The sequence below is a fragment of the Capra hircus genome, chromosome 5 (assembly GCF_001704415.2).
Source record: "Capra hircus breed San Clemente chromosome 5, ASM170441v1, whole genome shotgun sequence".
Taxonomy (NCBI): Eukaryota; Metazoa; Chordata; class Mammalia; order Artiodactyla; family Bovidae; genus Capra; species Capra hircus.
In genome coordinates this window covers 103659539-103686182 of record NC_030812.1, presented here as the reverse complement: position 1 = coordinate 103686182, position 26644 = coordinate 103659539, and the positions used below count along the sequence as shown (strand labels likewise).

The following is a 26644-nucleotide window of genomic DNA, read 5'->3' as shown; positions in this document are numbered from 1 at the left end:
TCACTGTCATATTTGCTTTGTTGCAAGTGATGTGAAACTGAACAGACAGTGTCTCTGTGCTCGGCCTGTGTCTTCCGAGGAGAGGAAATCTGCAGAGAGAGGCTGGCTGATGATAAGGCTGGGAAGGAGGCCCTGATGCAAGGAGGATTCTGAGGGAAACGGAGAGAGTGGGACCAATGATGTCACCGAAGATGCTGTTAGAGAGGAAATGTGACAAGGACCACTCAGACACTCAGAGGAAATTGTAGCTGGACTCAGGATGAGCATGGGTCCTGGTTGACCCAGGGAAGGCCTGCAGTGCCGTGATTACTCCAAGCAAATGATGAATAGTGTCCCTTTTCACTTGAGAGAGTTGACTGGTTGGTTGATTAAAGCATCTGGTCACTGAATGCTGTGTGCATTCAGGGAGATGAAAAGTGAAAGTCAAAGTCGCTCAGTCATGCCTGACTCTTTGTAACCCCATGGACTCTGCAGTCCATGGAATTCTCTGGGCAAGAATACAGGGAGACCTGGGGGGGTGCAAAGTGAGGGGTTCCTATCTGGGGGACCCTTTTTTATATTTCTCTGAAGTAGGAGACAAGCTTTTCTGTGCTCAAGCCTTCAAACTATAAATTTGCTTTTTTAATTAAATTTTTTGGAGGTACAGTTGCTTTGCAATGTTGTGTCAGCGTCTGCTCTGCAGCAAAGTGAATCAGTTGTATATATACATATATCCCCTCTTTTTTGGATTTCCTTTCCATTTAGGTCGCCGCAGAGTCCCGAGTAGGGTTCCCTAAGCTACACAGTAGGTTCTCATTAGTTATCTCTTTAATACGCAGTATCAACAATGTGTCTATGTCGATCCAGATCTCCTGATTCATCCTATCCCACTTTCCCCCCTTGGTATACAGATGTTTGTTCTCTACGTCTGCGTCTCTATTTCTGCGCTGCAGACAAGCTCATCTGTACATTCTTCCAGATTCCACGTGTGAATGATATTATACAGTATTTGTCTTTCTCTTTCTGACTTTCTTCACTCTGTAATAGGCTGGAGGTTCATCTGCCTCAGCGCTGACTCAGGTGTGTTCCTTTTCCTGGCTGAGTAACTCTCCTCTGTGTGCGTGCACCATGTCTTCTTGGTCCATTCCTCTGCCGATGGACATTTAGCTTGCTTCCATGTCCTGACTACTGTCAATAGTGCTGCAATGAGCATCGGGGCGCATGCGTCCTTTCAAATTCGGGTTTATCTGGATAAAGGCAGTTTTGAAAGAGCTGTTGTGAGGAACAGAAGAAGGACCTGATGCAGGAAGAATAGCAACAAACCTGATCTAAAGCAAGGGCTAAGCTAAACCCGAGAACATGAATTTGCTCAGCACCAGAGTGCCCAAGCGGCCCTTCCCCTCTCCCCCTCCCCAGCCTAAATGACAGCGGGAGAAATAGATGCTTGATTGACCTGAGGTTGAGGGTGTGCAGGGCAGATGTGACCAGGGAGAGAGGAGGAGAGGGACTGAAGCAGAGGAACATGGGAAAACTCAGACCCACGGTCAGCTCTATGCAGGAAGACGTGTACTGAAGCATTATTTATGAGAAGGCATGTGTGTGTGCTAAGTTGCTTCCGTCATGTCTTGGCGACCCCACAGACTGTGGCCCTCCAGGCTCCTCTGTCCACGGGCTTCTCCAGGCAAGAACACTGGGGTGGGTTGCCATGCCCTCCTCCAGGGGAATCTTCCCGACACAGAGATCGAACCCAAGTCTCTTATATCTAGCCTGCGTGGCAGGCAGTCTCTTCACCACTAATGCCACCTGGGACGTCCCATTCATGAGAATGCATGCACCCTTAGTCGATTCAGTCATGGCCAACTCTTTGCGACCCCACAGACTGTAGCCCAGCAGACTCCACTGTCCATGGAATTTCCCAGGCAAGAATACTGGAGTGGGTTGCCATTTCCTTCTCCGTGGATTTATGAGAATGGAGACTTGGAGATTATAAACTTCCTACAAAGAGGATATAATCCAGTGAATTGTGTCACATTCCTAGAGTGGAATAGTATGCAGCCATAATATTGTTTAGGTAGAATATTTGTTTAGGTAGAATTTTAATATGATGATAGAATGCTTAGATTATAAGATTAAGTAAGAAAGCTGAAGAACAATGTACATTCAATAGTCTCAACTTTGTGATACGTAGAAAAATTTTGCATGTGTTTAGAAGAGAGTGGTTTGAATATTCTATCATGATACTTGTGGGAAGTGATAGGTTTCTGTGTGTATTTTTGTATTTTTAGAATGTTCTCCAATATGCTCTTAGGACTTTTATAACATGGGAAAAGAATCTCTCTAGGGAAATTTATTCAGGGAAAAAATTCTTTAAACATAGAAAGAGTGTATGCAATCATGGATTAATTTGGTCTCTGCTTTCTCTTGGTCTCTTTGATGGGAAACATCACCCAGAAAATGGTGTGGTGTTTGAGAAGTGGGTTGTGGTGTCAGACACACCTGGCTTTAAATCCCAGCTCTAGTATGTCAACGGTGTGATCTCAGGCAAGTTGTTTTCTCTGGGGCCCTGTCTCTATTTGAGGCTTCCCAGGTGGCTCAGTGGTAGAGACTCTGCCTGCCAGTGAAGAAGACACAAGAGGTACAGGTTCGATCCCTGGGTCAGGAAGATCCCCTGGAGGAGGGCATGGCAAGAAACCCACTCCAGTATTTTTGCCTGGAAAATTCCATGGACTAGGAGCCTGGTGGGCTACAGTCCATGGGGTCACAAAGAGTCAGACACAAATGAGCCCAGCACAGTTACTTTATTTACCAAACAGAGAATAATGCATGCCCTCAGTCTCTTTACATTTCCCAAACCCACCAAGCTCTGAAAACCCAGAGTCCTTTCTTAAGGTTTCAGCAGATTCATTTGGCTGCAATATATGCCCTGAATTGACATCATCTTTATTTCCTTTAAGTGAGTATTTATAATTTTGCAATAGAAATACCACCTTGTTTAATCATGGGTGCTGTCACAGACCCATTGAGAGTGTTAGATAATATGGAGTAATATACAAGGTTCCAGATAAGACAGTGTTGACTGTGGGATCTGCCTCAGGGTTATCACAGAATTAAACCAGATTGTACAGAATTCAGTCTCAGCGCAGTTGGAGGCAGGAGCCAACCTCAGTGAGACCAACTATCATCTTTATTGATATAATTATTCTTCAGCCTTCACTATGTACATAATGTGTGATTTCTGCTTGCTTTCTTTTCCTGGCATTCCTTTCATTATTGGGATCTTTGAGAAGAAGACAGAAGTGTCATTTATTTTGGGCAATTGTGCAGTCACTAAGTTGTGTCTAACTCTTTGCGACCTGATAGGCTGAAGCACGCCAGGCTTCCCGGTCCTTCATCATCTCCCAGCGTTTGCTCAAACTCACCCCCATTAAGTCAGTGATGCCATCCAACCGTCTCATCCTCTGTCTCTCCCTTCTCCTCCTGCCCTCAGTCTTTCCCACCATCAGGGTCTTTTCCAATGTGTCAGCTCTTCACATCAGGTGGCCAAAGTATTGGGGCTTCAGCTTCAGCATCAGTCCTTCCAGTGAATATTCAGGGTTGATTTTCTTTAGGATTGACTGGTTTGATCTCCTTGCTATCCAAGGGACTCTCAAGCGTCTTCTCCAGCACCACAGTTCGAAAGCATCAATTCTTCGGCACTCAGCCTTCTTTATGGTCCAACTCTCACAACCATACGTGACTACTGGAAAAACCATGGCTTTCACTAGACGGACCTTTGTCAGTAAAGTGATGGCTCTGCTTTTTAATACACTGTCTAGGTTTGTCATAGTTTTTCTTTGGGGCACTTAGGTTGATATTGTTTAAAGCACAGGAGTGGAAAATATGGGAACTTCCAGCAGCAAATTCTCCTGCGTCTTTTCTTCCCAGTTTCTAGTTTCCTAAAAAATAAGCCATAAGGAATCATGCATGTTAACAGGGCACCCAGATAATTGAAGACCTAATCAAAGAATAAGTCTTATTCCCTTGGTGAAGAATTATATTTCAAAGCACATGTGTTCATTGTGGAATTGTAGCATATTTACAGCATACTTGCTCTACATTTAAAGATGCACTTTGCTTCAAGCTAAAAGTAGTAAAATATATGTATATGTATGTGTATACATATTTGATGAGAAAGTAGTTATTTACTGCTTTCCATAGGAATTCACAATATCATTTTTTTGTTGCAAACCCTCCTAGTATCTTTAACATATAATTCAATTCACAGAAATGTGATTTACACTCAGCCTTTTCAGAGGCGCAAGTAGGGTACAAACTGAGGTCATTCCTTCCTGTTCTTGGATGAGTCCTTGCTTCATAAATTCTGTCAGTGTGGCACTAGCCAACTGTGTTATTAACATCACCAAGGGGAATTCAAACGTATCATGTTGTAGGATCAAAAGTTCCACGTTCTGAATCAGCGCCAGTGTATTTCCAGACCCTTCAGTTTGACCAGAGTCTGCAGCCATTTCCCTCTCCCCACCATATGACTCACCTACTTCAGGGTGGAGGTCACTCTCTGCTCCCACACATCACCATGGCCCCATCAGTGTCCCCAACAGTTGTGGAGTGTTTTGCCTTCGTGTTTTGCCTTCCAGAGCCTCAGGTCTGGAAAGAACTGTTTTGCAATCCTCTCTATTAAATCCAGTTAAGCTGGTCATTTCTTCTGCATGCCTGGAAACTCACTAGAACATTCTTTCTAGTAAACCAAAATAGATCTCCCCAAAGTAGAAAGCCTGTAATGCTTTGCAGATTGGTCCAGAGGCAGAAGAGCTGATGCTTTGGCCAGGAATGACCTCCTGTCATAAAGCCCTAACCTTCTCCCATGTCAGCTCATCAGGTCCTCGGTGGCCCTTCTACTGTATGCCCGGCACAGGGTTAGGACTCACATTCCTACACATTCTTGGGTTCCAACTTCCCCTCTCTGTTAATCCGTTCATTAGCACCAAATTGCAGGGTTCCTTGCCAAACCCATCAAGCATAATTGGAGCTTCTGAAGTCAGATCCCCCGATTACGTTCGTTCGGGTGTCTCATTAGCCTCGTGTATCATCCAAGCCCATCTTCAGACATGTTTTCCTTCATGATTGTTGTCATTTTCTTAATGCAGGTATTGTTGAGAAAGAGTGTTTTTAACAAACACTTTTGCTTAGCCAGTTGTTTGATCTCCAGAGTACAATAAATCCTCAGATGAAACGGAGCTGGGAATGGGGGAAGAGGGAGACTGAGGGAGGCTTAGAGAAAAGTAGGTGGAGAACTTGAGCCAAGGACCAGCCCAGCCCATCTCCCCCCATACAATGATGTTCCTGCACTTGGCCCGACTTGGGAAATAATCCACTTTGTGTAAGTGGGTGCATCAAAGAGGCAGCAAACCTAGAGCAGAGTACAGTGTGCATTTTGTAGCTATAGGGATTCTCTTAAAGTTCACCGAGAAATGGAGGAGCTCGGACTTTCCTGATGGTCCAGTGGTTAAGAATCCTCCTGCCAATGCAGGGGCCACGAGTTCGGTCCCTGATCCAGGAAGATTCTACATGCCTCAGAGCAGCTAAGCCCGTGAGCCATGGCCACTGAGCCTTCACTCTAGAGCCAGTGCTCCGAAACCAGAGAAGCCTGCACACTGCAACCCGAGAGTAACCCCTGCTGGCCGCAGCCAGAGAAAGCCTGGTGTGCAGCGACAGAGACCCAGCATAGCCAAAAATCACGTGAATTTTTAAAAAAGAAATGGAGGTTTTCTACTTCCTGGAAAACTATAGGCATGTGCTCTGTCTTCTGGATTCTTCAAGACTTTGAGACTAGAGAGGGTTATCTTTTTGAGACTGTAGGATCAGGAGTCAGAGGGCAGGTTTCTGGTTCCGGCTCTGATAGCTTTGAACCCATTGCTTACCTCCTCTTATGCCCTAAATTTCTCAGCTTTAAAATAGCAGTGTGTGCTAAGTCGTTTCAGTTCTGTCTGATTCTTTGCAATCACATGGACTGTAGCCCACCAGGCTCCTCTGTCCATGGGATTCTCCAAGAGAATGGGTTGCCATGCACTCTTCCAAGGGATCTTCCCCACCCAGAGATCGAATCCGCCTCTCTCACGTCTCCTGCCTTGGCAGGAGTGTTCTTTACCACTGGTGCCACCTGGGAACCCCATTAAAATAGCAATACCCTCTCTTTATAATTTTCCTAACTTCACCTCTACCCAAAAAGCTACAAAAGGTAGGATGTAAGTTCTGAACTGCAGTCTTTGGCATATATAGTCTGTACTCCATGAAGCATCCTTCCTTCTTTAAGAGAATAGGTGGCTCTGCCATGTCCCCAGTTTCTCTGCCTGCCACCAGTGTCTGTTTTGAAACACCTTCAGCGTCTTGATGGATGCTTTGCCCACTTCTCCTGTCTGTGCTGGTTGGATTAAGGGGTTGCCTCGCTGCCTGCCTCATGGCAGCCTCTGCTTGCTCTCCTGAGCACCCATGGAGATCTGGAGCCTTTAAGTATAATTGTGCTTTTGAGGAAGAGGCGCTCCACATAGTTCTGTCCCTGGACCTATTCATGGTCAACTTCAGTCCTTCCAACTCAACCCCTCCAGAGCAGCAAAAACCTATCTCCTTGGGTCTTTTGGGAAACCCAGCAAAACTAGTGTGAAGCTGTGCATTGCATTCTTCAAGAGTCAAGCTCAGTTCACCTAAGATGCAGAGGAGGGGGGCAGGGGCGTGGGGTAGAGGTCAGGCGAGGAGAGATGGAAGGTTTGCTCCTGTCTCCCCACCAAAGTATTGGAAGTTGTGTTGGAAAAATCTTCAGCCTTTATTTACCACGGTGGGTAGCCACAGGAGGAGGGGCGGGTGGGTGAGAGAGGAGAACAATAGGGGCTGTGTGCCTTGTGCTCAGCCAGCAACGTGGTGAGCTGGGTCAGCGCGGCTCAGTTGGCCCTGGCGCTTTAAAGGGGGTCTCCTGCAGCTGTCAGTGGTGGTGGGCTGGGGCCAAGGCAGGCACTCCGCGGGCACTGGGAGGCAAAGTGGCAGGAACGCCCTGATTCCACGGGCTCCAATCCAATGGACACCCTCACTGCTTCTTGTGCTATTGAGGGAGAGGCTTGAGGGGGGACACAGAGGAGGTGACCGGGAAAGGGAGCGTGCGTCTCCTGCGGAGAGTGCCCGACATATGGAACGTGTTATCCAGAAGGGTTACAGGCTGGGGGAAAGCTCCTAGGCTTTTCCAGGGTGGGATGGGGGAGGGGCCGCCTTCCGAAACTCAAGGAGGTTTCTAAACAAAAGGAATTTGAGAAGGGTTGGAGGAATAATGAGAAATGCAAACTTGACCCAGAGTTTCTCTTTTCTGTCTCCTGGGCTCCCCGGCCTGTCCTTACATGTTTCTAATTCCCGGGGAACCCCAGAGAGCCCCTAGGGCCATGTGCCTTCCTCCCTACATGCAGGGGGTCAGTAGGACCCCAGAGCCATCTCCCACCCTCTGCGTCCACAGGGACCAGACAGAGAGCAGGGAGCCCGGAGCCTTCTCTCAGCCCCCAAGGGTGGGCAGAGCACAGGCCCTGCAAAGATTTATCCTGATTCCCTCACTTTATGGAAGAGCCCTCTGGCTCTGCATGGCTCCTTTGCAGTCAGAGCCTCAGCTGCCTGACCGCTCGCCTGTTTGGTGGGGATTGCCCATGGACGGAGGAGCCTGGTGGGCTGCAGTCCATGGGATCGATAAGAGTCGGACACGACTGAGCGACTTCCCTTTCACTTTTCACTTTCACGCATTGGAGAAGGAAATGGCAGCCCACTCCAGTGTTCTTGCCTGGAGAGTCCCAGGGACGGGGGAGCCTGGTGGGCTGCTGTCTATGGGGTCGCACAGAGTCGGACACGACTGATGCGACTCAGCAGCAGCAGCAGCAGCAGCCCTGGTTCTTCGTGGTTCAGGTTATCATCCTAGAGCTCCGATTCAGATCCGTCCTCCAGGAACGTTCTCAGACGCTTCTGAGCAAATGATGAAGTGTCATCAGTGACACTAAAAGGTGCCGCCTCTTGTCCTCTGTACTTTTCCCATCATCTTTCAGTGTTGTAACAACCCACCCTAAGCTTGACAGCATAAAAAAACAACTCACCATGTATCATTTCTTATGATGTCATGGGTCAGGGATTTGATTAGAGCTGGGTTGGGAGAATCTTCTGTGTCAGGTGGCCTTGACAGGTTGACTGATGGCTTGGCACGGACCACCAAGGCCAGTCCACCTGCAAGATGATTGGGTGCCTTGGCAAGACTGGCTGGAAGACCATGGTAGGGGAGGGTGGCTCTCTAGCACGGGTGGGTCTCCTTGACAGTCAGTGACCCCCCTCAAGAACAGACAGAAGCCACTTGGCCACTTACAGCCTAGCCTTGGAAGTCAGGAAACCAGAAGGACAGAAAAGGACGGAAGAGCCATCAGGCTGGAGGTGAAGTCATCCAGAGTGCTGGCAGGGCCAGAGATGGAAGGGAAGCAGCATGCAATCCCAAAGCTCTTGAGGCATGCGGATGTCCCTAGACAATGGTGCTGACGCTGCAAAGATCTATGTAAGAAAAGGGGAAGGGGTCTACGTTATGGGCTACCTCTTGGGCTCAGTCAGGCTGCAAAGGCTCCAGCCATCTCACAGTGTAGCATTTCATATGTTACACTGATCCCGATTCCCCTGTGCCTCCCTGAGGAAGTCCTGCTGGTGCTCACATCTTGTTGGCAGTTTTCCCTCTTAGTATCCTTATATTTACTTTTCTGGTTTGTTCCAGACAGGCAGCACAGCTCTGGGCCTCTGGAGAGCTGGCTCTGATTCTGATGCCTTCACTAATTTATCACCGCATATGGGGCAGGTTGTTTTCCTGCTGTAGCCTTCACATTATGAGAGATGCTGGTAAATGAGGATGCCAGTGCTGCTTGGCTCGGTAGCTTTAAAAGGACACAGAGAAGCAGGAAGGACCAGAAAATGAGACCACTACTGAGGATAATTTGACTGGTGAAGAAACGGCTCAGGGCTGGCAGGAGGACCAAGAAGCACAGTGTATTAGAAGCTTTGAAAAACTCTTCAGTTCAAGAATTCTTCACCTAGGATCTGTGGCTCTCTGGATTAGCTTTGGGGAGCCTGTCAACTGCCTGGAACTTTTTATGCAAACTGTCTCCTGTTTGTGCACATGTATTTTTTTAGGGGACAGTTTCTTTCATTTTTTATCACATTCTAAAAAGGTCAAAAATGGCTGAGGACCACTTTAGTCCACCAGCATTCTGTTATGTGATTCTTAACCAGGAGGGATAAGGCCTCCCCAGATGGTATTTGGGAAAGTGTGAGAGCTTTTTTTTTGGGTTGTCACCACGTCTGGGGGACATGATTGACATTTAGTAGGTGGGGGGCAGAGCTTCATGGGTGAGAGACAGAACCGAACAATGAAGAACTAACTGTCCTGCCCAAAATACCAGCATCAGCCCTGTGGAAAAAGCTTGTTAGGAACTGAGACCCCGGGATGAGCAGTGAGTATGGGCTCCTCAGTAGCCACTAAGCTGGTCAGGGGCAGAGTTGTTTTTTATTCATAAAGAGTGCCAAGCAAGGGTCCTTTTTTTTTTTTTTTTAGATTTTTTTTTGACGTGGTCCATTTTTAAAGTCTTGATTGAATTGGTTACAATATTGCTTCTGCTTTATGGTTTGGTTTTCCGGCCTCAAGGCATGTGGGATCTTAGCTTCCCAGCCAGGGATTGAACCCACACCCCCAGCACTGGAAGGTGACGTCTTCACCACTAGATCAGCAGGGAAGTCCTGAGTCCACAGTATTTGACTTCTCCTTGACAATATGCTAAAATCTATGAAATCCAAATAATCAGAAATCTGTCTTATCTTCCAAAATGCAGCAATTTTTTTTTTTAATCCCTGGGTTCTCGTTTTTCTTTACCATCCAGTAAGGATGGAGGAAAGGAATGTGCAATATTTGGGGAAACTAAAAGCACAAATAAGTAAGCCCACCAGCCTGCCATTGCACAGATATGCTTCTCAATCACTGTGAGTTGGTGATGCCCAGCTTTAGACGGGGTAATGACCCCTTACATTTCAGAGGACCTGTCTTGGAGGTCTCTTTCTCTGAATAAGAAAAGAAGCATTAGGGTACCAGCATGGGTCTCCCCGCCTTGCTCCCTGCAAGCAAGTGGCAGGTGCCTTAGCCTCTGTGGAAGGAGTTTAGAGGTGGTCTGCAGTACTGGCTAAAAATACAGCCTGAGGGTCACCCAGGGCTCTGCATCCTGGCTCGGCCTCTCGGTTGATATGTGATCTCAGAAACAACTTAATCTGTCTGAACCTCAGTTTCCTGACATGACAAGTGAGGTTGGTCATTGTATCTGTGAAGATGAATTAAGATAATCCATGTAGTGTCTCTCAAAGTCCCCAGCATATGGTGGGGCTCAGTAAATACTAGCGGTTTATGAGCAATTATGAGGACTGTGTCCATGATGAAAGACAGCTTTGGGTCCAAAGTGTTGGTGCCAAAATTGCTTTCAGAGGGCAAGCTCTGGATTGGTTTCTGGTCCTGCCCAGCTGCCCAGAACCTGAGTCAATCGACAGTTTGGGACTGGATCATAACATGCCTGAAGTGCCTGCCGCACACCTGGGTTTGGGTGGAAGATGGGTTTTCTTCTGTGTGTTCATCCCAGCCTCCCTTAACAAGTGGGCACAGAGAGCCTCGCGAAACCTCCATGAAGGCACCTCTCCTGTCCTGGTTTCTGGACCTGGCAGGGAATTCAGGTGAATGATGGTGGCCGGGTGAGCCATGGAAGGGATGCCCAGCAGCGTGGAAGGAGGCCTTGGCCCTCCAAGTCCCCAGAGAGCGCGGTTTCCTAGAACAGGCATCCCACCAAAGACAGACGAGGACCATGTGCAAGTCTTTCATCCTCCTGAACAGAGGCTGGCTGTGGGCCGGGGGTTATATTTGACACAACCCCGATGGCCAAGCCTGGAGGAGACAGTCTACCCTCTGACCACACTTATTGCGGCCAAGTCCTCATGGGGCCAAACCATGATGGTTTGGGTTGACCCCAGCCTTGCTGCCGCTGCTCTGGTGGGTGTGGTCATAGGTCTGGGCCTTCCAAGCCAGCTGTGGTCTTGGTTTGGAAGAGGCATCCTGAGGGCGAAGGGGAATCCTGCCTTGGGATTTCCCTTCTCTCCCAGCTCTCAGGATGAAGCCGACTTCCTTAATCTTGCCATTTTGAGACCCACCCTTGGCTGGTTAGACAAAGTAGATAATTGATCATCATCATGATTATAATGATTAAAGACTGATAGTCAGAAGCCTTCCAATACAGTTAACTTACAGCTGGGTGTGTTATGTGTATGCTTGACACAGAAACCCAGCTCAGACGCAAGGCAAAGGTCTAGAACAGGAAGTTTTACTTGCTTGGGGTGATTACTCTCTGATGCTAAGAGTTTCACGCCAGCCGTACCCCCAGCTGTCTGTGTAACGGAAGCAACCTCCCCTTGTGTGTTTCCTCACTTGGAAAAATGGAGTTAACCCAGATGCAGAAAATGAAACTGAAATCAAGATGTCTCAGCGCATGAAAGGATACAGGAATTTGGAAATAACTCGACTGTAACCTAGCCTATCTTGGGAAGCTACAGTGTGTGTGGTGTGTGTGTGCATGTGCACACACGCATAAGCCCATGCACACACATTTCTGGGCACAGTGGCAGATGAGTATTAGTGCCCAGAACAAAGAAAACAGAATTTACTATAATCACCATTATGGCCAGTGGCTGGATTGATTCAGACATTCTCTGCACATCTTTCCATGTTCACCCTCCGGCCATGAAATGAGAGTTGGTAGGACGTAAAGGATAAAGTGAATGTAGGCTTCCTGGGGCTTGTGTCGGCACCCCAGGCTCCTTTCAGATCTCTCTGCCAAGACGGGGCCAAGCCAGAGGGTTCCCTGCCCAGGGAGGGACCTTGCTACCTTCCTCTCAGCACGGCAGTGTGCTTGGTTTTGACATGTGCCATACCTCTGTCTCTCACGGCCTTGGGGCCCAGGGAGGGGGTGCTTTGAATGATGTAAAATTTCTCTTCCAGTAGCTGTGCCAAAGCAATTCCCAGCTCTCGACTGACTTCCAGCTCAGGGCGTTTAGCTTGCTTTTGGGGGAGGTTGGTTCCTCATCCCATTCGGGGGTCTCCAGTTTTCACGTATGGGGTTCCCTGGTGGCTCAGTTGGTAAAGAATCTGCCTGCAATGCAGGAGACCCCGGTTCAGTCCCTGGGTGGGGAAGATCCCCTGGAGAAGGAAACGGAAACCCACTCCAGTATTTTTGCCTGCAAAATCCCATGGATAGAGGAGCCTGGCAGGCTACAGTCCATGGGGGTGCAAAGAGTCAGACACAACTTAGAAACTAAACCAGCACAAGTCCTCACCTTCTGGCCTCCAAGAGGGACCAGTTTCAGCAATTCCTTTCTGAGGGAGGTGTCACCCTTCTCAGGTCTATTTCATCTTCCCTCATCCTAGAACATGCCTTCCCTGTTGACCGCATGTCTCGTTTCCACCGGGAAGCCAGTATCCCCTGCAATCTGAGGACCTTGTCTTCCTTTAGATACTGGCCAAGGGTTGTCTGTGCCAATGGGTTTCAGAACCTGGGTCCAGGAAGTTTCAATAAGAGGAGCTATGCAGAGCGCATGCTCAAAGTCGCTCAGCAACCCCACAGACTGTAGCCCACCAGGCTCCTCTGTTCATGAGATTCTCCAGTCAAGAATACAGGAGCAGGTTGGCATTTCTGTCTCCAGGTATGTAGAACGAGCTGCTTTTAAAGAACTGGGTAGGAATCCATCTCCCTGCCTCTGCCGTCGCACTATATTGAGGCTGTGTGATGCATACCTACCCAGGTATCAGGGGTCTCACATGTAGTCTCACCAAATACAGCAGAGAGGTGAGTCTTTTTGGTTTGGGGGGAATTTAGACCATGCTCGCCAGCATCTTTGCTGAGAGTCATGAACTAGTTATCTGACCTCAGCTCCATTTCTTACCCTCTCTAGAGCTCGATTTATGTATTTTTGCCCAGTGGCTCAGCAGGCAAAGAATCTGTCTGCAATGCAGGAGACACAGGATATGCGGTTTGATCCCTGGGTCAGGAAGATCCCCTGGAGGAGGGCACAGCAACCCACTCCAATATTCTTGCCTGGAGAATCCCATGGACAGAGGAGCCTAGTAGGCTGCAGGCCATAAAGTCGCAAAGAGTTGGACATGACTGAAAACACACACACGTGCTTCCTAAGACAAGGAGTGGTCAGAGTGGCCACCCTCAGAGATGTGCTAAGAGTGAGTGAGGTGGGTCTGAGGGACACACATGGAACCATCGGGGAAACGGGGCCCCGGACAGCCGCCCGGCCCGTTCTCGTGAGTTTATTTCTCGTCCGATCCTTCCAGCCACCCTAAGTCGCTCCTTCCCTCCATCCTTCCACAAGTGTTTCCCTCTCTGTTGGTTTTGGATTCATCTCGCCCCCAGCGAGTTAGCCTAAGTGTTTCCAGGCTAATCTCATCCCGCTCCTTCCAGGTCGCCAGCCCCTCGGAGGACTGGGGAGTAATTGGTTTGTCCTCACCCGTGTTTGTAGCGCCTTCCCCCTATGCGTCATCTGTGCTTTTTAATTAATCTGCCACTTTTTCCTCTCTCTTGCTTCCGGATCATTAATAAAGAGATTAAGCCAAACCAGACTGATCCCTAGCAGAGGCTCCGCTGGGACCCCTCTCTCCCAGCTCCCAGCCTTGTCAGGGGTCAGAACACCTTCATGTGGTCCCAGCCGACTCATTTTGAGGCCTTGGGACCCGTGTTCAGAACAAAGCCAATTTGAATTAATTTTGCAATTAAGATAGGGGAATGAGCCTAGCTGGTCCTTTTATATAAAGGCCTTAGTTTAATATTTCCACCACATTCCTTTCCCTTTTGTCATGCGGCTTTAAATCACTCGCCTTCCCACCTCTCTCCTCTTCCACTGGCTGAACAAGATATAAGGATTATCTGGCAGGATGTGGTCTTTAGAGCCCTTGGCATTCGTCAGAGACCAGGTCATCGCTGCAGCAAGTCTCCAGGGAATGAGGTCCTTCTGGCCGCAGCTGGCCAGTGTGCTGGTTCATCCCAGACAGATGGGGCTGCCCTGGATGTAATGAAACCTCTTGAATTCGCATATTCAATACTTGGCACATTAAAAAGCATTTCCACCTTTGATCTCACGCCTCCTGCCCGAGGAAAGCCAGAACAGAGCCTCTGGGCCTTCTGTGTAAGTCACACCCTGAGTTCCAGCACTGGGACCAAACCCAGGGTCTGAGGTGGTACTTTCACACCCCACGATGCAAAGCATGCGACAGGCACCTGCAGGAGAGATGGGGGGAGACCGGGTTTTGTTTCGTTCCCTGGGGAACACTTTGCTAGGGAGTCTGGAAGGAGGACACAGGAGTGGTGGCCTCAAACCCCTGGAAACTCTGGACAGAGCTGCCTGGAAGCTTCTTGGAGAGGTGATCAGCTTGCCAGGTTGAGTTGTCCTGACTCCAGGCTTGGAACCTGAGCATCCTCTGGAAGATGTGAGAGCCAGGACAGACAGACAGACGGACAGCACAGGGCCTCTGCTGCAGAGCCAGACAGCCATCTCATCTGAGCTCTGCTGCTTGTTGGCTAATTATTAAACCTCTGCATGCCTCGTTTTTTCCCCATCATTAGTACCTGCCTCCGGGGGGTTATTACCAAGATGGCAGATGTGGTGTCAGTAGCCCACCCGCGGCATGTTTGTGTTTGGTGCTCCCAATGCCCAGGCTACAAAGTCACTCACTACAGTTGCAACATGTGGCGCTAGTGGTAAAGAACCCACCTGCCAATGCAGGAGCTCGTAAGAGACACGGGCTCAGTCCCTGGGTTGGGAAGACCCCTTGGAGGAAGGCACAGCAACCCACTCCAGTCTTCTTGCCTGGAAAGTCCCATGGACAGAGGAGTCTGGTGAGCTACGGTCTATGAGAGCACAAAGGGTTGGACATGACTGAAGCGACCCAGCACGCATAGGCAGGTGCAGAAGGCAAGGTCTCCAGGTTTGTAACCAGGAGGTGGCGCGCCGGGCCAGGGAGCTAGTCGTGGAGTGGTGACGTGGAAGCCAGCAGCGACGGCCACCATCTGCCGCGTGTGGCCCGACAGACCTGGCTTTCAGTAGCCTCAGACCCTGTACCTCTGTCCTCACCAGCTTCTCTTCCATTTCAGCTGCTTCTTGCAGACCCCAAACCCTCTGTGTGTGTTGTACACTAAGCTAGAAAGGAGGAATCAGAAATTGCTCTCTTTTGAGTATTTTGAGGGATGGTGAAACCTTGTAGGAATGTTGCTCCGGGGACTGGGAAAACACCATATGTGGGAAAGCATTTCTGAGCGAGGAAAATAGCATCTGCGAGTTGGTCGGGATCTTGGAAAAGTCTGAGCGGGGGAAAGGGGCACTGGGGAGAGTGCAGGAAGGGGGCTTGCCGGGCTCTTTAACAGGTCTTTTTCCAATTATAGCTGAGAAGAGCCTGGGGACCCTGGCCTGCTGCAGAGCCAGGCCCGTATTTTCTTTGGGAGAAGAAGGCAGAGTTGATTGGCTTCCAAACCAGGCTTGGCAGAAGCCCAGACAGCATCCCAGGCCAGGAAGCTGTGTCTTGGTGGGTCTTGCCTGCTGTAGATGCTCATTCAGTAAACAGACCTGGAGACTCCATGACAGTGCAGCCCTGGGCCGGACAACAGGGACTGGGGTATGAGAAGGGTGTGGCCGTGTCATCCAAGAGGTGACATGCAGACACGGATAACACAGTAGGATCATTGCTTGAACGGGGGTCTCTGTACCCTGCAGTCACCACTTGCAAGGGAGCATAGGAGTCTCTCTGAATCGAAACCTGCACTGCTGTGCCTTGCCGAGCCCTGTCTTTCCTTCTCCACTCGCCACACCAGGGAGCCAGACCTCTGGTACCCAGTGTGTGCGCGTGGAGGGCAAGGGTGCAGCATCTCTGCTGCCACCGATAACTCAGGTTCATATTGATCCAGCATGTCCAGTGGATCACTCTGTGCCGGGCATGGTGCTGAGAGCTTTCCTAGCAATGTCGTGATTCACCCCGACAGTGACCTTGACCATGCTTGAACCTTGTGATCTCTGTTGCACTTAAGAACCAAGTCTTGAGCTTCCCTAAGTGGTCCAGTGGTTAAGAATCTGCCTGCCAACGCAGGGAACATGGGTTCAATCCCTGGTCCGGGAAGATCCCACAACTTTGGGGCAGCTAAGCCCATGTGCCACAACTACTGAGCCTGTGCCCTAGAGCCCGTGCTCCACACCAAGAGAAGCCACTGCATTGAGAAGCCGGAGCATCTTAACAAAGAGAAGCCTCAGCTCACTGCAACTAGGGAAAGCCTGAGCAGCAAAGAAGGCCCAGCGTAGCCAAAAATAAATTAAATTAAATTTTCAAATTATTTTTTTAAAAAGAGCCAAATCTCCCCTGTCCATCTCTGCGTCATATAGCTGTGTGACCCTTACGCAACTCACTTTACACCACAGCGGGTCTCAGCATCCTCAATGGTAAACATGAGATAGTTATCTACAGCCCCTTCCGGCTTCAACATCTGTGTTAGGGCGAATTTTATTAGCAACATTCTTGGGCTTTCTCTGTGCGAAAAAGCTGAAAGCAAATTATCAAAGTGAAGTCTGCAGGAAGCCTGCTGGGTTTTAATGCAGCCTTGCAAATAATCTAGAAACACTTCCCAACCTGCAGCTGATTCCAAAGTATCATGACAAGGCTTTTGGACTTGATGCCAAGAGACAGTCTGGATCCAGAAATGGACAGGACCTGTGCCGAGGGGCATTTGGGAGTTCTTATGTCATTCATTTTGTTCATCTGTCCGTCCCCCCACCTTCACCAGTGCTGGCCAGATGTTTCTGCAGAATTTGTGTGCCTGGAACCCGAGGGGGTGGCAGGGTTTGCCCTGGGGCTCCCAGATGTAGATGGGATGGTAGAAACAGAGCAGCCTCCATATGTGTCTGTAAAAAATTGAAAAGCAATAAATCAACTGCAAGTCAGTCTGCTTTGTGCGATCTGATCACAGGGTTGGGCAGTTGTTTGCAGTGTTGGTGATGAAAACTTCCTCCCTGACGACCCTGACCATTCCCCCCAATCCCTGTTGCCAAGGAGAGCAAAGAAGATGGTCTCACGGGCCTTTCTCATGGTCCACAACCCGAGGCTCTCCCAGCCAGGTTGCACTAAAGTCGCAGCTCCTGTCCACAGCCCTGCTCGCGTCACCCTACCTCATGGTACCCTGTGGCCTTTGTGCATCTCTCTTGACAAACAATGACTTTCCACTTCTTTGTTGTTGTTCAGTCATTAAGTCGTGTCTGACTCTTTGTGACCCCACTGACTGCAGCATGCCAAGCTTCCCTGTCCTTCATTGTCTCCCAGAGTCTACTCACATTCATGTCCATCGAGTCGGTGATGCCATCCAGCCATCTCATCCTCTGTCGTCCCCTTCTCCTCCCATCTTCAATCTTTCCCAGCATCAGGGTCTTTTCCAGTGAGTCAGCTCTTCCCATCAGGTGACCAAAGTATTGGAGCTTCAGCATCAGTCCTTCCAATGAATATTCAGGGTTGATCTCCTTGCAGTCCAAGGGACTCTCAAGAGTCTTCTCCAACCCCACTGTTCGAAAGCATCAGTTCTCTGACACTCAGCATTCTTTATGATCCACCTCTCACATCTGTACATGACTACTGGAAAAACCATAGCTTTGACTATATGGACTTTTGGCGGCAAAGTGGTATCTTTGCTTTTTAACATAGTGTCTAGTTTTGTCCTAGTTTTTCTTCCAAGAAGCAGGCACCTTTTAATATCATGGCTGCTGTCACCGTCCACAGTGATTTTGGAGCCCAAGAAAATAAAGTCTGTCACTGTTTCCATTTTCCCCCCCATCTATTACATTCACACAATTTCATCAAGACAGACCATCTTAGTTCTTACAGCCAGGGCATCGTACAGGGGCCCGCACCCAGAAAGGGGACCTTGAACTCAAAGTGTAACACTCTGTGGTCACCATCTTGAAATTCTGCAGAATTGTATCTTCATGGGTTTTGTAAGTGAAGCCACATGGGACCGTGGAACTTGCGTCTGGGGGTTTGGAGCGTGCCTTCTAACGTGGTCACATCTCCTGCCACCACTCTGCCTCTGAGAAATGTTTGCTCTCAGCCCTGCGGCCTTGGGAGCTGGTTCTGCCTTCAGCCACCCTCGGTCCATCTCTGACTCACTGCACCCACTTTGTATTCGCTGTGGTGTGGACTCAGGGGAGAGGCGGACACAGACAAGAAGGAGGGGGCCCCTGGCCTTGGAGGACAGCATCTAGTGAGTAAGCTACATCGTGCCGAGAGGGCTGTGACATGCGCCACCATGATGTGGGCATGCAGAGGGGGTTGGGCTGCTGCTATCGGAGGAGCATGATGGAAAAGTTAGCTTCTGAACTGGGTGCTGAAGAGTGAGCAACATTTCAACAGAAGAGGAGGCGATGAGAGTGTGCAAGGGGAAGGGTCACATGGGTCATAAAGCTTATTTAAGTGGCTGCTGAACAGTGAGCCAGGCTGCAGATGGGGCATGGGAGCCCAGTCATGATGTGATGAAAAGGAACACTGATCTTGGACTGCAGAGACCGCCCCCCTCTGCTTCCTGTGTCTCTCCTCTTCTTTGAACTGCAGTTTGGGGGTTCCTCATCTATAAAATGAAGTGAAAAGTGAAAGTGTTAGTCACTCAGTCTTGTCTGACTCTTTGCAACCCCATGGACTGTAGCCGCGAGGCTCCTCTGTCCATGGGATTCTCCAGGCAAGAATGCTAGAATAGGTTGCCATGCCCTTCTCCAGGGGGTCTTCCTGATCCAGGGATCAAAGCCTGGTTTCATGCTTTACAGGAGGATTCTTTACCATCTGAGCCACCAGAGAAGCCCGTATAAAATAAAGGAGTTGGAGTCCATGCCTTTCTGCTTCTAACACCCTTTGGTTCCATACACAGACCACTTCCCATAAAGCAACCCAATCCATCAAGGCTCTTCCTTCCAACTCACCCTTGCAGAGACCTTACCAATCTAGGCATGGACTCTTATTCCACCTGGGACCTCCCTCCACTCACCTCATTTGTTCAATTTCCGTATGAGCAGGTAGCCTGCATATTCTTAGTTGATGGTGATGGGGCTTGGGCGGTGTGGGCGGGGGCAGTTCATAAAATTTTTTTAATATAGATTTATTTATTTTAATTGGAGATTAATTACTTTACAATATTGTATTGGTTTTGCCATACATCAACATGAATCCACCATAGGTATACACGTGTTCCCCATCCTGAACCCCTCTCCCTCCTCCCTCCTCCCTCCCGGTACCATCCCTCTGGGTCTTCCCAGTGCACCAGCCCCAAGCATCCAGTATCATGCATCGAACCTGGACTGGCGATTCATTTCATATACGATATTATACATGTTTTTTGATAGCCTCTCCACCCCAAATTATTTCGTGGTGTCTGTCTTCTTTCTTGGAAGGGAGAAGGCAGTATAATTCCAGTTGCATGGATGCCATATTTTTTTGTGTTGTTCAAGTTTCATTTTGTTGGGCCTGCAAGATTGAAGGGAAAAATCACTTTTATGTGGAGTTGGGGTGGGGAGATTAGTTACTCCATGGGAACCATTTTCCCAGGATCATGCCATTCCTGGGGGGGCCATCTCTAGATGGTGGCAGCAAAGCTAGAATCCTTCTCTCAGCCTTGACCTTGAAAGAATCAGTTGTCCAGAGAGTGGTTCCCATGGAAGGAAGATGCTCCCCTTATCAGAGAAACAGGCCGGGAGCCAGGAGGAGGAAGCTGGAGGAAAGTGACAGCAGCGTTGCTGGCCTTTGGGGACACCAGAGCAGCTCTTCAGGCAAGATGTGGAAAGAGGCCATCTGTGAGTCCTGGGAGTGAGTTAGCTTGGGCGGGCTCAGACACAGACAGGTTCTGAGCCATGGATAAGCGGGACGGCTCTTCTCCTCTTTTTTAAACTGCTGTTTGTTTGGCTGGGCGGGGTTGCAGCACACAGGGTCTTCTAGTAGTGGCATGCAGACTCTTTCGTTGTGACATGGAAACTTTTAGTTGTGGCATCTACTTCCCTGACCAGGAATCGAACCTGGGCCCCCTGCATCAGGAGTGCAGAATCTTAGCACTGGACCAGCAGGGAGGTCCCAGGACTGATTTTCTGGGTCTTGTGCCATCTTTGTTTATTTCCCTTCTCTTCTCCCCCTGGGTTTTGTAGTCTTTCTGGAAATACCCAAGGTGAGCCAAGGGAAGGATTTGATTTTCCATGCTTAGAGCTTTAAAGAGGAAACGACAGAGCCCTGGGGACGGTGAGGCAGCTGCAATGGTGGTAACAGAAAGAGCACTCGTGGCGGGTGAGGCAAAGTGCAGGGCACTGGGGAGGGTCTAACGAGTGGCCACCCCTCCCGCACCAGAGCGCTTCCTTCCAGGGCTGTGCTCGAGGGAGGGAGTGACCAGCATGAAGGTATGGGGAGATCAGCCGCCTAATTCCACACGGACTTGGCAGAAACCCCAAGTGGAGGCTCTACTATGGCAACAGAACGAAAGCGTTGATGGGTTAAGATGCCACTGAACCAAGGAGACAGCAGAGTTAGAAATAGAACCATTAAAAAAGGAGCGTTTCATAGTGGGAAACTTAAAACATCAGACAAGATAAACCGACAGGGAATCTTGTGCTTCGGGGCAAGTGCAGCCCATTCATTTGAGCTGAGTCTCCACCTTCGGCAGGCAGTGCTTTAGGGGGGTGGTCTGCTGTCTTGGGAAGAGGACATCTGGGAATCAGATGGGCACGTTGGCAAGCATGTCCATCGCAGAGCTCGGCAGAGAACCCTGACACTCAGGCCATCTCACAGAGTGGGTCGTTACAGGGGCAGGAGGACTGCTCTGCCGGGCTGGCCAATGATGACCCCTCTCTGATGCTGCAGACTGAGGGGAAGCTGGCCCAACCCCCAGCCTCAGGGTATTCACTCTTTCCAGAGACCCCAGGGGCCGCAGCGAAGTGGGCAAGAGAACTCTGATTCTTGACACAATTGCAAGCCTGCCGCTGCTGATATTTTTTATTAGAAACATAGTGTATGCACCTTTAGAATTTTCAGGTTCCGTTTCTTTGTAGTTTCATGAGGTGGAGAGAGAGGTGGTCTTTTCAGGCTCAAGGGACATTTAAAGAAACAGCAGGATGTCCCCCTCACCCAGCAGAAGGCTACAGACGGTGGACCTCAGGTGCACAGGTGACAGGTGCTGTCCATCCGAGAAGGATCCAGGCTGAATGCCCAGAGGTGACCTCTGCTGCTTTAGGTCCTCGGGAGAGACCTGACTCTTCCAGGCTGTAGCCCTTCAGGCATATTCTTTGTCTTTGTGAAACAGATTATTTTCCCTTCTCTCTCTCTCTCTCTCTCTCTCTCTCTCTCTCTCTCACACACACACACACACACACGCACACACACACACACACACGTCTCTTTCCCTCTCACCCAGCCACGCTGCTGGAAGAAGGATTGTTGGGGTGAAGGCGCTTGGCTATCTAGGAGAGTAAGAGGGGAAGGCGAGCGGAATAGACAGCCTCTGTCTCTGCCATCACAGGGGTGTTCTGATGCTCTCCTTGGGTGGTGGTACTCAGCTCTCCATCCTGCCTCACAGGGATCCCCAGGCTCAGGTATCTGGTCCAGGAATGACATGGACACAGCCGCCACCACCTGCTAGTAACACCCGTGTTTCCTTTTCAGATCTTACAGGTGAACAAGGTGATGTCCATCTTGTTTTATGTGATGTTTCTCGCTTATCTCCGTGGCGTCCAAGGGAACAGCATGGATCAAAGGAGTCTGCCGGAAGACTCACTGAATTCCCTGATAATCAAGCTGATCCAGGCAGATATTTTAAAAAACAAGCTCTCCAAACAGATGGTGGACGTTAAGGAGAACTACCAGAGCACCCTGCCCAAAGCAGAGGCCCTGCCCCGAGAGCCCGCCAAGTCGGAATTCCAGCCGGTGACGGCCATGGGCCCCGAACTGCTGCGGCACCAGAGACGCTACAACTCGCCCCGGGTCCTGCTGAGTGACAGCACCCCCCTGGAGCCCCCTCCCCTGTACCTCATGGAGGATTACGTGGGCAACCCCGTGGTGGCCAACAGAACGTCGAGGAGGAAGAGGTACGCGGAGCACAAGAGCCACCGGGGCGAGTACTCCGTGTGCGACAGCGAGAGCCTGTGGGTGACCGACAAGTCATCGGCCATTGACATCCGGGGACACCAGGTCACGGTGCTGGGGGAGATCAAGACCGGCAACTCCCCCGTCAAACAATATTTTTATGAGACGAGATGTAAGGAGGCCAGGCCTGTCAAGAACGGTTGCAGAGGAATTGATGACAAACACTGGAACTCACAGTGCAAAACCTCCCAAACCTACGTCCGCGCGCTGACGTCAGAAAACAACAAACTGGTCGGCTGGCGGTGGATCCGGATAGACACGTCCTGTGTGTGTGCCTTGTCGAGGAAGATCGGAAGAACATAACTTGGCATCTCTCCCCATATATAAATTATTACTTTAAATTATATGATATGCATGTAGCATATAAATGTTTATATTGTTTTTATATATTATAAGTTGACCTTTATTTATTAAACTTCGGCAACCCTTACAGTATATAAGCTTTTTTCTCAATAAAATCCGTGTGCTTGGCTTCCCTCAGGCCTTCTCCCATCTGTTAAACCTGATTCTGTAACCCGGCTCCCGGGAGCTGCCCTGTAAACTCTGTGTACACGACTATTTCGCATTCAGTATTGTCAAAGGCCGTGACTGTCGTTTTAGTAAACTTGTTGAAATCGGCTGATGTCAGAGTTGTGTGTAGACACAGTTCCGTACCCCCTTTCAGGATGCATCATAATTGATTCATTAATTAAAAGAACTGGTACCACTTCCGCCGCAGGGATGCTCAGCGGCCCTTAATTCTGACCGGCAAGCTCATTGTCCAAGAACCTCCTCGCCTTCCTCTGCTGTCAGTTTTTGCCAATTAGAATTATGTTATGGTCCCAGAACAATAACAACGAATCTGGCTGTTTTCATTTTGGAAGTTTCTTTTCAGCTCATTTGTTGTTTGGGTGTTTGAGATTGTTAAGGGTTGAATTTCTTTTTTTTCATTTTACTTTTCTTGGCTTCGGTTTTTGTTTTGCTCTGTGTAAAAGTGGTTTTCATCTTCCGAGGCACATAGGAAAATGTTCTTTTAACTATTTGTAACAGAAATAATTGTAGAGTTACCCAGGAGCAGAAGTGGATGGTGAGTCATCTGTGCATAGAAGAGAAATGTGGTCCTGATATATTCTCCAGGCGTTTCTTCTGCCTCCCCATCCTCTGCTGACTCTTCCTGCAATCCCAGGGGGAACTGATGATAAAGGCTTATGCCGCAGGAGGGAGTCAGACCTTGGTTCAAATTCCAGCTCTTCCCCGTGACTGTGGGCAGGGCTTTGAAGGCACCCTGAGCCCAGGTTGCCTGGAGTCAGAGAATCAGATGTGGGGCTTGCCTACCCCACAGGAGGCCATAGTTAGGCCCTATAATCATGGTAGGCATCTCAGAGTCCCAGCATGGGGTAGATATTCAAGAATAGAAGTTCCTCCTCCCCCTCCCTCCTTGCTTAGGTACTGTGCTCCTCTCTGTGGTTTTTGTTTGAGGGTTTCATTTTGTTCTCCCGACCCCCACCCCTAGCTTGATTGAGATGTAATTAACATGTAACGCTGTATAAGTCCAAGGTGTGCAGTGTGATGGTTTGACACATGTACATATTGTGAAATGTTTATCACTGTAAGGTTACTTAGCACATCCTTCATCTCATGTAGTTGCCATTGTTGTTACTGTGAAAACATTTTAAATCTACTCATCACTGCTGCTGCTGCTGCTGCTAAGTCGCTTCAGTTGTGTCCGACTCTGTGCGACCCCATAGACGGCAGCCCACCAGGCTCCCCTGTCCCTGGGATTCTCCAGGCAAGAACACTGGAGTGGGGTGCCATTTCCTCCACCAGTGCATGAAAGTGAAAAGTGAAAGTGAAGTCGCTCAGTCGTGTCCGACTCCTAGTGGCCCCATGGACTGCAGCCCACCAGGCTCCTCCATCCATGGGATTTTCCAGGCAAGAGTACTGGAGTGGGGTGCCATTGCCTTCTCCTACTCATCGCTACTTAAAAGTATACAGTACAGTATTGTCATCACAGTCACCAGGCTGTACATTCAATCCCCCAAAATTTCTTCTTCTTAAAATTTGAAATTTCTACTCTCCTCCTCTTCCGCATCCCCGAACCCTGGCAACCGAAATTCTGCTCTGTGCTTCTTTAGTTCGACTTTCTTGTTGTTTAGTTCAGTCGTGTCTAACTCATTTTCGACCCCATGGATTGTAGCCCACCAGGCTCCTCTGCTCATGGAATCCCCAGGCCACAGTACCAGAATGGGTTGCCTTTCCCTTCTCTAGGGGATCTTCCCAACCTGGGGCTGGAACCCAGGTCCTGTGCATTGCAGGTGGATTGTTTGCCACTGAGCCATCAGCTTTTTTTAGTCTACTATACTTGAGCTCTGTACCATTTTTGGTTGACTTATCACTTTGGATGTAAAAAGCCCAACTGGAGGGAATCTTCCAGGTGCCTACTAATCCCAGGAGTGTCCACAGTAGCCCAAGGGGTCATTTGGTGATAGTCACACCTGTCCTGCCAAGGCAGACACTAGTGATGCTCTTCAGGCACTTTTCCCCTGGGAAAACTAGGACACCCCACTACCCACCCCTCCCACTGCAGAGGATGAACTGGGCAGCAGCTCATCCCCTGGGGTCTGGAGCCTAAGGACTCCAGTCTCCAATCTGGGCAGAGGCACAGGGTACCCACCAACCCACTATGGACCCTGCACTCCTGTCCTGAAACCCTGTCTGGTCACTTCCCTGGTTTGGCCTGCCTTCCACCAAGGCCTGTGGTACCCTCTACCTGAAGCAGCCTGCACCCCAAGATCTGGCTATTACACATACCAGACAGAGTCTGTGTCCTTTATGGAACCTCAACCTCTTGCCACAGGCTCAGCAAACAACAGTGGCTTTGATGAAGAGCATGGTCAGCCCACACTGAATTCTGGATGCTCAAAACCTGAGGGCAGGAAGTGAAGAACTGACTACGTGCCCGCCACGGGCTGGGTACTCTCAGACTCCACCACCTCCATGAGTTGTCACAAATGTGTGGAGGTGGCGATTGTCATCTTGTGTTTACAGGTGATGAAACCGAGGCCTGAGGATTTAACCTGCCCAAGGATTTAACTGAGCAGGTAAGTGGCAGAGGGAAGATGAAGTCCCTGTTTGAGCGATGACGCAGCCCTGTTTCTTCATCACTGGTCCCCCCGCCCAATGCAGCCTTGCATTTTGGAATGAACAGCACAGTCCTAGGGAAATGGAAAGCTTATTCTCAGCATGGAAACCTGTGGAAGCTCTTGCTTCAGGAGCCTATATCAAGAACACAGTAAGCCTACCCATAGGATTATTGTTATTGCTGTTTAGAGGTTGTTGTGTCCAACTCTTTGCGACCCCATGGACTGTAGCCCACCGGGCTCCTTTGTCCATGAGATTTCCCATGCAAGAACACTGAAGTGGGTTGCCATTTCCTTCTCCAGGAGATCTTCCTGACCCAGGGATCGATCCTGCGTCTCTTGCATTTCCTGCATTGGCAGTTGGAGTCTTTACCACTGGGCCACCAGGGAAGCCCACCAATAGGATCCTGCAAGACTTGTAACTGGCCCATCTTGGTTCTCAGGTTGGAGTTAAGGAGCCCTTAGGTTCCTATTCTGGAATGTCTACTGCACATGGCTTTAGGGCCTGTCTGGCTGCCTGGGAAGATGGGCTTGGGTGACAGAGACCCTGGAGTCCAGCCTGGGAAGGCAAAGTCCCTAAATAACAGGGCTGAGTTCCCCTGGCCCCACCTTGAAGGGAAGGAGTTTGCCTCAATGTCAAGAGTGTGTCTGGAGCAGCCTGCTTCCAGGTTGAGTGTACTTAGGGGCGAGAGTGAAGCTGGGGGTGATGAAAACCAGCCTCAGAGAAATTCCAGCTTCAGGTCATGGCGAGCTCTGCCCTCCTCATGCTGGGGGGCACAGTTCCCTCTCGGCAACTGTCCTGGCATCAGAGGACATCCAAGGTCAGCCAAGGCCAATGTGTTAGGTTCACAGATTCCTGGGCAGATTCCTCCATAAGGTCTGCAGGAGACCTTGTGTATCTGACGCATGCCTCTGCCATTGTGATGGCTGATGGCTGAACTCGTCTCTGAGACAGGAGGGCCATGGAGCGGCTCCTAGAGATGCCCTTGGTGTCCGTCATCCTCCCTGGCACCTGATTTCTGGCTGGAACTTTGTTAAGCAGAGAGGTGTGTTGCAGGGTGAGGAGCCTGGCTGGATGACAGGCAGGTTCTAGCCTGGCTTTGTTGTCAGTGGCTGGCTGCATGACCTTGGCTAACTCACCCGTCCCCAGGGGATTTCAGCATCTTGAGCTCCTATTGCAGAGAGGGCCAGCATCCAGGCTGTCAGTCCTCTCTTCCTTGACGGATGCTCAAAAGCTCTGTTGGCCACTGGTGGAGGCTTCTTTGTACGCTTG

At 49.7% G+C, this 26644-nt stretch overlaps 1 protein-coding gene and 1 non-coding gene across 2 annotated transcripts in view; one reads left to right on the top strand and one right to left on the bottom strand.

Moving 5' to 3' along the window:
- NTF3 (neurotrophin 3) overlaps positions 1–23927 on the top strand; it is a 77078-nt gene extending 53151 nt beyond the window's left edge. The window contains exon 2 of the mRNA XM_018048608.1: positions 21773–23927. Coding sequence (XP_017904097.1) covers positions 21773–22555 — 783 coding nt within the window. The 3' untranslated portion in view covers positions 22556–23927. The remainder of the gene's footprint in view (positions 1–21772) is intronic.
- On the bottom strand, positions 20122–20193 carry TRNAR-CCU. Its single transcript has one exon. It is a non-coding gene; the product is annotated as a tRNA-Arg (tRNA).